Here is a 12,661-nt window from a genome sequence, read left to right on the forward strand (position 1 = left end):
AGATGCCCTGGAGAAGGGAATGGCTACCCACTTCAGTATTCTTGCCTGGAGAATTCCATGGACAGGGGAGCCTGGCGGGCTGCAGTCTACGGAGTCACAAAGAGTTGGGCAGGACTGAGCGACTTTCACTAAGATGAGGATCTTGCGACATGAGGTGAAATCATAGCTCAAGACCACGCAGCTCAAACGTGAGTCAAATACAGGCATGGAGCCCTGGCCCACACTCAGCAATTATGCGGCCCTAGACGCCGTCTTTTCTTAGTACTTCCTCTGCACTCGTCTTTAGTTCTTTTCTGGCCAAATCTCCTTCCATCCTCAGTATGATGTTGAGGGAGTTGCTGTTATGATCCCATTTTACAGATGAGAACAAGGAAGTACAGAGATCATGTGAGTCCTGCAGGGCATCCCAGAAGGTGGAGGGCCCCAGACTCAGCCTCCAAAATCCACTATTTCCTAGCACCCAGCTCTGCTATTTAATTCTCGAGATAGCCCTGGGAGGGGTTATCATTATACCCATTTTACAGAAGGGAGAATCCAAGACTGAGAACCCTGTAGTCACTAAGTTACAGAGCTGGGATTTGTCTAGCTCCTGAAGCCCACCTCTTTTCCCTGAACCACAAGGCCTCTCCAGAGTCTGAGGAGGAGGCGGGGGAAGTGCCACATTGTGACTTAAAAGTATTTAACTTGTCCTGCGTGGCAGCCTCCCTAAGTGCTCGTCCTCTTCCTCAGTCATCTGGCAGTCTCTAGCCCCTGGTCTTCACCTTTCTTCCATGTTCCAGGCCTTGTTCCAGGGACCCCACCCTTCCAACTGCTCAGGCCAGGCTGGGCTGGCCTGGAAAAATTCCCAATTAGATTTTAGCTTTGGCTGCCCTATGCTATGCTAAGTCACTTCAGTCGTGTCCAACTCTGTGTGACCCCATAGACGGTAGCCTACCAGGCTCGCCCATCCCTGGGATTCTCCAGGCAAGAACACTGAAGTGGGTTGCCATTTCCTTCTCCAATGCATGAAGGTGAAAAGTGAAAGTGAAGCCGCTCAGTCGTGCCCGACTCTTAGCGACCCCATGGACTGCAGCCTACCAGGCTCCTCCATCCATGGGATTTTCCAGGCAAGAGTACTGGAGTGGGGTGCCATTGCCTTCTCCGGCTGCCCTAGTGACACACAGGAAGCACTTCAGAGCACTTGAAGGAATGCATGTTTACCGATTCATCTGTACGTGAAGCAGACTATTCCAGCTTCCCAAAATGCAGAAGAAGGAGAGGGAAAAAGGAGTCTACCCTCCAGGGCAGAGCTACTCCCTAATTGCTGCCTGGAATTTCGCAGGTTACCTAACCCCTGGGTCTTGATTTCCTGTTCTCCAGGAGAATGATAACCGTGCCTGTGGGTCTGCAGGTTTATGCGACTCAAATGAAGTAATGGAGAGAGAAGCGTTTTGCATATTGTAAAATGCTATGTATGTAAATGCTTTGAAAGGCAAGGATTTATTATTATCAAATGAAGAGGTCGCAAGCTTACAAGAGAGGCCACTTTTCAGAAAAGTGCTTGATGGAGGAGGGAGGGGCACGTTGATGTAAATAATCGACATACAACACAGTTGCTGTGTGCCCAGGACACACGTGTACATGGTTTCATTCAACCATGTGAAGCTGTTCACAACAGCTCTTTGGTGTATTATTGATCAGCTTACATGTTACAGATGAAGTTAAAGGTCTGGTTCCAAATACTCAGACAGAAAATAATAGATTTAGGACATCACACCAAGGGACTTTCCGGAGAAAGAGAGGCTCGTCCCATCCTGTGGGCTTTCCTGAGACTTGTGAGGCCATGCGGGCTTCTCAGGTGGCCCTTGGGGTAAAGAATCCACCTGCCAATGCAGGAAGCCTTAAGTGATGCAGGTTCAGACCTAAGTGATCCCTGGTTCAGGAAGATCCCTTGGAGGAGGAAATGGCAACCCACTCTAGTATTCTTGCCTGGAGAATCCCATGGACAGAGGAGCCTGGCGGGCTACAGTCCACGGGGTCACAAAGAGTCAGACCCGACTGAGCACACACACGCATGTGGGGCCCGTGTGCTATATGAGACTAAAATGTAAGAGTGCAGCTTGTTTTGCTTTAGTGAAGGATGCTACTTAGAAAAAGAGGGCTGCTTTTTTAATTAGTATTTTGAAAGAGAAGGGTGGGGAGAGAAGCTAAAAGATGAAGCCAAACTGGGAGAAAAGGAATTAAGGATACATTCATCACAGTTGTTGATGATATTAAATTAAATGGAACTGTTCATTGCACTAGAAGATTTGGAATAACCTTTTACATGACATCGATCACTTAGGGAAATAGTTTAATACACCAGAGTTTTATTCTGATTTAGAGGCAAAAACCCAAAATTGCATTAGAAATAAGCTAGAGGATGATTCACGAAACATAAATATAGAAGAAAAAACTGGGGATGATTATTTTTCCACTCTCTGAAAATGGAATAGCAATAGAAAAGCCAACAGGATATTAGAAATCATTAAAAGAGGTTGCAAAAATGTATATGCCTTTGGTTCCCTGTGGTTTATAAAGCACTTTCACATTATTATCTCTTTTAGCCCTAATCAAATCCTGTGAGTCAGGGATGAGGAAGACTGAGGCTAAGGGAAGTCATGGAATTAGCCCAGTGTCACTCAATCTGTAAACAGTAGGCCTGGGCTCAAATCTGGGCTGACGGTAAATCCCACAGGCTTTGTGCTCTGCCAGGCAGCTGCCCCATATTAATGGCATTGCCCACTTTTTTCTCTAATACTGAATAGATCCTACATATTCATTGCCTTGGAATACCATTGTGATTTACTCTATGTTCTTAAATCTTTAAACCAAGTCTGTTATCTCATAAAAAAGTAATCCTTCACCTGTGCTTCATTAAACCAAAAGGTAGGTCCACTTTCGGCCACTGTGCATCAGATCTGATTTAAACACATTGCACGTGTATTTCATCTGAGCAAAGCTATTCTGTGTAGATTTTCTTTTGTTCTATTTAATTGTATTTTCTGATTCTTTTTACATAAGAAGTATTTATCGACTATAGGTATGTGTACTTTCCTGTGTGTGTGTGTGTATGTGTGTGTATTCACAGAAAGATTTTAAAGTGAGTAAATGTTGATTGAAAAGGAAAAAGTCCAGTTAAGGAAAGCTCGGAGAAAGAGGAAAGAAGAAATGAAAGGATGGAAGGAAGAAGGAAGAGAGGGAGGAGAAAAAGAAGAAAGGTTTAAGGAATTGGGATTATTTTGGCTGGAGAAGACAAAGCTGACTGGCATCTTATTCGAGTGAGAGGTCTTGTACAGCGTTTGGCATTTAATGAGACTTACTATTTGTCGAAATAATAATGTTAAATTAAGGGAGGTTGTAGGGACTTCCCTGCTGATCCAGCAGCTAAGACTCCACCCTCCCGATGCAGGGGACCTGGTTTGATCCCTGGTCAGGGAACCAGATCCCACATAGTGCAACTAAGACCTGGCTCAGACAAATACGCAAATATTTTTTAAAATTGAGAGAGATTGTACTGATAGAGGCGCTAGATATCTAGTTCTTGGTGCCTATCGAAAGCTGTTGTTCAGTCACTCAGTTGTGTCCAACTCTTTGCGACCCTATGGACAGCAGCACACCAGGCCTCCCTGTCTTTCACCATCTCCCAGAGCTTGCTCAAACTCTTGTCCATTGAGCCGGTGATGCCATCCCACCATCTCATCTTCTGTCATCCCCTTCTCCTGCTTTCAATCTTTCCCAGCATCAGAGTCTTTTCTAATGAGTCAGCTCTTTGTATCAGGTGGCCAAAGTATTGGAGCTTCAGCTTCAGCATCGTTCCTTCCAATGAATATTCAGAACTGATTTTCTTTAGGATTGACTGGTTTGATCTTGTAGTCCAAGGGACTCTAAAGAGTCTTCTCCAGCACTACAGTTCAAAAGCATTAATTCTTCGGTGCTCAGCTTATTTTATAGTCCAACTCTCACATTCATACATGACTACTGGAGAAACCGTGGCTTTGACTAGATGGACCTTTGTTGGCAAAGTAATGTCTCTGCTTTTTAATATGCTGCCTAAGTTGGTCATAGCTTTTCTTCTAAGGAGCAAGTGCCTTTTAATTTCATGGCTGCAGTTACCATCTGCAGTGATTTTAGAGCCCAAGAAAATGAAATCTGTCACTGTTTCCATTGTTTCCCCATCTATTTGCCGTGAAGTGATAGGATCAGATGCTATAATCTTCGTTTTTTGAATGTTGAATTTTAAGCCAGCTTTTTCACTCTCCTCTTTCACTTTCATCAAGAGGCTCTTTAGTACCTCTTCATGTTCTGCAATAAGGGTGATGTCATCTGTATATCTGAAGTTATTGATATTTCTCCTGACAATCTTGATTCCAGCTTGTGCTTCATCCAGTCCGGCATTTTGCATGATGTACACTGCATATAAGCTAAATATGCAGGGTGTCAATATACAGCCTTGACATACTCCTTTCCCAATTTGGAACCAGTCTGTTGTTCCATGTTCAGTTCTAACTGTTGCTTCTTGACCTGCATACAGGTCAGGTAAGGTGGTAGGTAAGGTAAGATGGTCTGGTACTCCCATCTCTTGAAGAATTTTCCACAGTTTGTTGTGATCTACACAGTTAAAGGCTTTAACACAGTCATTGAAGCAGAAGTAGATGTTTTTCTGGAACTCTCTTGCTTTTTCTATGATCCAACAGATGTTGGCAATTTGATCTCTGGTTCCTCTGCCTTTTCTAAATCCAGCTTGAAAGTTCTGGTTCACATACTGATGAAGCCATGCTTGGAGAATTCTGAGCATTATTTTGCCCACTTATGAAATGAGTGCAATTGTGCAGTAGTTTGAACATTCTTTGGGATTGCCCATCTTTAGGATTGGAATGAAAATGGACCTTTTCCAGTCCTGTGGCCACTGCTGAGTTTTCCAAATTTGCTGGCATATTGAGTGCAGCATTTTCACAGCATCATCTTTTAGGATTTGAAATATTCAGCTGGAATTCCATCACCTCCACTAGCTTTGTTCGTAGTGATGCTTTCCAAGGCCCACTTAACTTCACACTCCAAGATGTCTGGCTCTAGGTGAGTGATCACACCATCATTGTTATCTGGTTATTAAGTTCTTTTTTGTATAGCTCTTCTGTGTATTCTTGCCACCTCATCTTAATATCTTCTGCTTCTGTTAGGTCCATACCGTTTCTGTCTTTTATTGTGCCCATCTTTGCATGAAATGTTCCCCTGGTATCTCTAATTTTCTTGAAGAGATCTCTAGTCTTTCCCATTCTATTGTTTTCCTCTTATTTCTTTACATTGATTACTGAGGAAAATATATATTTGTCAGTTTCTGCCTCTGAGTGATACTTCATCTAATTCTCCAAGAACCTTTAATTAGCCAAGCACAATCCCTGTCCCTATAAAGAAAGTTGATCACCGAAGAATTGGTGCTTTTGAAAAGACCCTTGAGAGTCCCTTGGACTGAAAGGATATCCAACCAGTCCATCCTAAAGGAAATCAGTCCTGAATATTCACTGGAAGGACCGATGCTGAAGCTGAAATTCCAATACTTTGGCCACCTGATGTGAAGAAGTGACTCATTAGAAAAGACCCTGATGCTGGGAAAGATTGAAGGCGGGAGGAGAAGGAACGACCGAGGATGAGATAGTTGGATGGCATCGCCGACTCAATGGACATGAGTTTGAGTAAACTCAGGGAGTTGGTGATGGACAGGGAGGCCTGGCGTGCTGCAATCCATAGGGCTGCAGAGTCGGACACGACTGAGCAACTGAACTGAACTGAATCCCTACCTATTAGACAATCCAGATGAGAGTCTGGGGGCTCCTCTATCACTCTCCACTTGAAATGCTGATGAGGCTCAGGGAGGGTGTGGCCAACACACCTGGACAATAGGATTCTCTGGGAGCGATGCCCTTACAAGACTTCCTGGGCATCAAGATGTTGGCCAAAAGCTAGGAGTGTGGGATTAACGTAAGACGCCTCTACATGGCTTATGTCAGCATCAATCGTCTTGGAAGGCAACCACCTTTTCTTTTTACTTTTTATTTTGATGTAACTGTAGATTCACATGCAGCTGTAAGAATTAGTATAGCGAAGACCTGATTCCCTTTCTGCATGGCTAGAGGACAGTTTCACAGCCAGGAAATGACAATGGTATGACCGCCAAACTTATTCAGGTTTCACTAGTGTTACACATCATCATAGCGGTATGCGTGTGTGTTTAGTTTGTGCCACTTTGTCACGTGTGTATTCATGGAGATACTACGACTGTCAAGATACAGAGCAGTCCCTCCCTCCCTCCCCCACCATCCCCCCTAGCCATCACTGACCTGTTCTCTATCTCTACAATTTAGTCATTTAAAGAATGTTCTATATATAAAAACAGAAGAAAAGAATGTTGTATAAATGGCATTATGTATGTAGCCTTCTGAGACTGGCTTTTTTTCTCAGCATCATTCCATTTAAATCCATCCAAGTAGTTGAGTATATCAGTGGTTTGTTTTTGTTGCTAAGTATGATTTCATGATACAGATGTACCATAGTTTCTTTATCCATTCACCTGTTGAGGTGTATTTTGGTTGTTTCCAGCTTGGGGTTATTAAAAATAAGATTTCTTTGAATATACACGTTTTGAGGTGAACACATGTTTTTGTGTCTCTGGGATAAATGCCCAAGAATGCAACTGCTGAGCTGGATGGTATATATTCAGTTTTGTAATCAACTATTCTGCTGTTTTCCAGAGTGGCTGGACCATTTTTTATATCCACCAGTTACACATGAGTGATCCAGTTTCTAATTCCTTGCCAACATTTAGTGTTATCTCTATTTTTAATGTTAACCACTCTGATAGGTGTGTGGTGACACCTTACTGTGGTTGTAAGTTGCATTTCCTTGATGATGCATGCATGTGTGCTAAGTCACTTCAGTTGTATCTAACTCTTTGTGACCCCATGGACTGTAGCCCACCAGGCTTCTCTGTCCGTGGGATTCTCCACACAAGAGTACTGGAGTGGGTTGCCATGCCCTCCTCCAGGGGATCTTCCCAACTCAGGGATGGAACCTGGCTCTCCTGCTTTGCAGGAAGATTCTTTACCATTTGAGCCGCCAGAGAAGACTCTTCCCTGGTAATTCTGAACATCTTTTCATGCGGCTATTTGCCATCTATGTATCCTCCTCAGTGAAATGTCTGATGTTGTCTTTTGCCCATGTTCTAATTGGATTGCTTGTTATTTTACTGGTTAGTTTTGAGAGTTCTTTATATATTCTAGATATAAGTCCTTTGTCAGATGCGTGTTTTTCAGATATTTTCTCCTGTTCTGTAGTTTGTCTTTTCATCTTCTTCACAGGGTCTTTTGAAGAGCAAACATTTTACACTTTGATAAGTTTCAATTCATCAAGTTTCCCTTTTCTGGGTCATGTTTTTGGTGTCAAATCTAAGACTTCTTTGCCTAGCCCTCTGTCCTGATTATTTTCTCTTGTGTTTCTTTTTTTTCTTTCTTAAAAATTTTACAGTTTTATGCCTTATGTTTTGGTCTTTGAGTTAATTTTTGTGTAAGATGTGAAAATCCACTGTTTTGCTTGTAGATGGCCAATTGCTCCAACATCTTTATTTGAAAAGTGATTTGGCCATATCTACCACGAACCAAAAGAATGTCCATAGATTTTTTTTCCCGATCACTTTTGGTATCTTGTCCTAAGGAAATAATGAAGAAGGATTAATAAGCTGTAAAGTTGGAAAATACTCACTTAACATTTTTTATAAAGTTGAAAAATTGGAATTAACCTAAATGCCCAACAATAAGGAATTGGCTAAGTAAGGCACACACATGGAATGATATGTTATTGCTGTTAGTCGCTAAGTCGTGTCTGATTCTTTGCGATCCCATGGACTGAAGCCCACCAGGCTCCTCTGTCCACAGAATTCTCCAGGCAAGAATATTGGAGGGGGTTGCCATTCCCTTATCCAGAGGATCTTCCTGACCCAGGGATTGAACCTAGGTCTCCTGCATTGCAGGCAGATTCTTTGCTGTCTGAGTCACGGGGAAGCCCCATGGAATTTTTATTATTTTTTTCATTATTTTATTATATTATTATCTTTATTATTGCATGGAATGGTATGCAATAATTTAAAATATATTTACTCAATAACTTTTACCCATTCGAGAACTATATACTCAGTATCCACATGTGTTAATAACCACAATAACAGGATAAGCAAATTAGATGCCACGTCTCCCTTCTAGAAACCCACAGGCTAGAAGCGAGAATAGAGAAAACAATGCTGCCACTTAGAAAAACACATCTGGTAAACTAAGGGGAGAAACAGGAAACAAAATTGTGTGTGCCAAGTGACTGAAACTGTGTTGACATATGTGCATGTGAACCCCTCCCCCAGAAAACCCATTATGTTCTAGGGTGATTGGGTCAAGGGCAGCCTTTTTCATCCTCTGTTTTCCTTACTTCCCATAGTGCTTTCTTTTTATAATAATAGCAACAATAAAAAGAAAAGGTTCAATTGAGAAATAGCCTCTTGCCTTGAAAGGTTAGGAAGGTCCATTTGAAGAGGCGGCAGGCTCACGTACAACCACCCGAAGGGTATGGAAAAAGCCAGCGCAGACAGTTGAGTATCCCAGCGCCCAGCTCAGTCACGCTGGATGACGCGGTCAGTCAACAAGCGTTGATGGGGTGTCTGCACGGTGACTGGCGTCACATGAGGCCCTCAGACCACGCGTCTAAGAATAGCCGGTCCCTGGCCTCTTGGGGCTCTTACCAGAAGCTCTGATCCCTGTCTTCCTCATGCCGGTTCAGGGCCACACCCTTCGAATCTTGTGCCTTCCCTAAGACGCTCCTTTCTGCAATCCTGCACAGCTGTCAGGAAGGGCGTCATTGCGTCCAGCTGTCAGGTAGTAAGGTACAGAACTTACGCACTTGACCAAGGCCACACAGACAGGCAGGCCCAGAGCTGGAAACCTGGCCTTCCATCTCTAAGGCTGTTCTCAGAATAGCACATCTGCCCTCATTACAGCTATGATAACAGGAGGCTCAAAAAAGTAAACAGGGGCTTTCCTGGTGGTCCAGTGGATAAGACTCTGCCTGCCAATGCAGGGCATATGGGTTCAATTCCGAGCCTAGGAAGATTCCAGGTGCCTCGGGGCAACTAAGCCCATACACCACAGCTACTGAAGCCCAAGTGCCTAGAGCCTGCACTCTGCAACAAGAGAAGCCACTGCAATGAGAAGCCCGGGCACCGCAACTAGAGAGTAGCCCCCTCTCGCCGCAGCTAGAGAAACCTGCGTGCAGCAACAAAGACCCAGGGTAGCTGTGTATAGATTTTTTTTTTAAGTAAAAAAAAAAAAAAATCTGTGCATTTAAAAATACAAGCTAACAATCTGCATGTACCCACAGAGAGAATTTAAATCCTCCATCGCCAGAGCAGGGCTTCTCTCTGCTGGTGTGCTTGGGGTTCAAGGGTCAAGACAGTGAGGGGACTGGAATCCGGACACACCTGAGCTCACCTATCTTTCCTCTCCACAGATGGTGAAGGCGATCCAGGTGCTGAGGATCCACCTGCTGGAGCTGGAGAAAGTCAATGAACTCTGCAAGGACTTTTGTAACCGGTACATCACCTGCCTCAAAACCAAGATGCACAGTGATAATCTGCTCAGGAACGACCTCGGGGGACCCTACTCCCCCAACCAGCCCTCCATAAACCTTCACTCACAGGTAACACAGAGCACTGGGTCCTCACTCCTAGCCAGGCTCCAAAGCCAGGTATCAGAAGGTCCCGTGGTTTAGGGAAATGGTTTAGAGTCACTGGATCCTTTCATCATGAGATGCATCCTCTGGTCCATTCCTCCTGCTATTTTCAGGCAGCCAGACCCTCGAAAGCCCAGTGCTCACCACGCCAGGGCATCAATATTCCCTAGAAAATGACTAAATCTGAGAGGGACAATGTTCAAAGCGACTCCTGGCTTCCGGGTCCAAGAAATTGCAGGAAATAAGCACAAAAGTTAAGGAGATGGAGAGTTTTGCTGGAGGATGAGGCAGGACAGAGCTGGGAATGGAATCAGACATGCCAGCACCACCCCTCGGATTCTCCAGGGGCTTTGGTTTAATGAGTTCTTGTGTTCTGGGCAGGAGGGTTTGGGGGAAGTGGTCCTCTCCTGAATTCCACTCAATAGAAGAATACAGAAGCTTCCCAAGGGGCAGCTTTTCCCCGATCATTCTCTAGTTGCTCACCCCACCCTGGCACATCTGTCTCCTTGTGGTTCAAGGCCACTGTATAAGTCACCTAAAGTCACCCCCTCCTCTCAAGATTCACCTGCCACCTTTATCCTGGGAACCGGGAGCTGTGGAAACAGTAACTCTGTGCTCTAGGAGAGAATGGGTTCTCTCCAGGGCAGAATATTCCCCCCAAACCTATGAACTATAAAAGCTTCCTGGCAATACCTTTCCAACTCACTGGTGTCTACATAAGCCCTAGGCTCATCCCCTTCTCCCACTGAGCTCTGAGTCCAGGACAGGCACATGGAGATCCCACAGGAGGTTTGCAGTAGCCTTCTACCCATGAGACAATCAGGCTTGGGGATACAGTTGAACTTTCTAAGAATGCTTGATGAAATGTGCTGGAAAGAGTGCCAAAGAAAGGTGATGCCATTTTTAACCTGTAAATTTTAAGGACCAACACATATCATCTATTTCTCTAGGTTGGCAGAGGCAGGGGAAGGGACAGGGTGACCTCTAGAAGGCCAGCCACGCCTTGTACATGTTGACCACAAAAGTCACATCGAACCCACCCCCAGGGGATCTCTGGGGGACTCAGTAGTGAGTACTGCAGGAGACACGAGGCAGGAAGTTTATTTCCTCTTCCCTTTGCTTGAAATCACCAAATCACTTTATTACAGATCTAAACTCCGCCGCCCAGGCTTCTGCTTGCTAATATTCTCTTGAAATAGACTCATTCCTTCAGAGTCTTATTGTACTTTCCCTTATGATCAAAATTAGCAAGAAACTTGCATAAAAGAGGACAATAATTGCTCAACGAGCATCTCGTTTGTAATTTATTAGTTTCTATTATTGTGGGTTACCATGGCGACGCTGCGCAGCCCCGGTGACGGGAGAGATGCAAGATAGGAGCCGAGGAGGCTGTGAGGCCTCACCAAATGGAGATGCACATTTTTATCAGTAATTTTCATGAAAATAATAAGTGAGGAGTTAATGAGATGGAAAGCCATCCTGTGGCTATTGTGAATTTGTTTTAAGTGTTGATCTAATTAGAATGCATCGGTCAGGAAAAGTAATGAGGATTTAGTGCCTCACAGAGATGTGAGGATCATATCAGAAAATTAGCACAAGTCTTTGGAAATAATCAGGTCCTTGGAGAGGCACCAGGTTTCCCCTTCTGGGCCCTCCAACCCCAACTCGAGCTCTGGCATTGAGGGTGTACCAGGGTAGAGGGGAAAGAAAGGAGGGCCAGGGGGCTTAGTAGCCTCAGGGGCCTCCAAAATGTTGGAGTCCCGGGGCCAACAGGTTCATCCTGCAGGAAGCAGGGTCACTGGGAGACACTAGTAGAGAAGGATAACGTGGGTGCTGGGTGAACCAGGCATGGGCGATACTGTCTGCAGAAGTCAGTCTTCCTGGGGGATCCCAGCATCCAATGCCTCTGAGTTTAGAGAGAAGAGGAAGGAACTCTGATCTCTATCACTGCAAGCATCACATCGGTGCCTGACAGTGGAGCTGGCCCTAGGGTGACCGCTGCAGAAAGGCCTCTGATCCGCTTAGAAAGGGGAGCTCAGACAATCTGACAAAAACAAAGACACTGAAAAAGAGAGAAGACACTTGGCGAGGTGGTCCTGTTTGCCGCTTCTTAGACCGCCCCTTTCGTTTCCTGTCTCTGCCCCCAGCTCCTCGGTTCAGGCTTCAGTGGGTGAATAAGGTAATTACACACGAGCTACTGTCAAAGCTTCCTATTCTGCTCTTCTGTGGCTACCTCGAGGCCCTCCTACGCACACATACACACACGCTTTCACACCCGCACACCTCTTAGGCTTCTGCGGCTGGCTTTATCATCTAAAGCACTGTTCAAGCCCTTCTCCTGCTCAAAAACTTCATCACCAGCTCCCCCAGGGTTTTCACATCCTTTCACGTAACATTCAAGGCCCTCCTAGGTCACTGTTTTTCCATGCCCGTGTGTTTGGGTGATGTCCCCACACCTCTGTAGGACCGAACCCAGCTTCTTCGCCAAGGGCAGTAAGAAGGCTGCCCTCCCCATAGAGGCCTCCTGGACGCCCCACCTCAAAGCTGGACTTTCCTTTCTCTCAGCTAACTCCTGGGCATGGCGGGCCATTTATGTGGTAAATATCACATGTGACTTTGCATCATCATCACTTGTGTAAGCCTTGTTTTCCTCTCCTGGATAACAAACATTTTTTGAGCAAAGACGGGATTTCATGTATTATTATATCTATACCCGACAGTAACCACACAGAGTCTGGTGCATGGTAGTTAACCAATAATTTTCTGTTGGAGGACGTAATATGATGAGAAAGATGGAGAGAGAAAAATCAGAGGCAAGAAGAAGGCTGAGGAGGGAAGGAAAAATAGGGAGAAAGAGGGAAAGAAAGCAAATATCAAG

At 44.8% G+C, this 12,661-nt stretch overlaps 1 protein-coding gene across 7 annotated transcripts in view; it reads left to right on the top strand.

Annotated features, from left to right (window-relative positions):
• The window catches only part of PKNOX2 (PBX/knotted 1 homeobox 2), a 298,309-nt gene that overhangs the window by 251,643 nt on the left and 34,005 nt on the right, over window positions 1-12,661 (top strand). For all 7 annotated transcript variants that reach the window (XM_070782943.1, XM_070782942.1, XM_070782949.1 and 4 more), the window contains one exon: window positions 9,562-9,750. In XM_070782943.1, the coding sequence (XP_070639044.1) occupies window positions 9,562-9,750 (189 nt within the window). The remainder of the gene's footprint in view (window positions 1-9,561; window positions 9,751-12,661) is intronic.

The sequence above is a fragment of the Bos indicus genome, chromosome 29, assembly GCF_029378745.1.
Source record: "Bos indicus isolate NIAB-ARS_2022 breed Sahiwal x Tharparkar chromosome 29, NIAB-ARS_B.indTharparkar_mat_pri_1.0, whole genome shotgun sequence".
Classification (NCBI taxonomy): Eukaryota; Metazoa; Chordata; class Mammalia; order Artiodactyla; family Bovidae; genus Bos; species Bos indicus.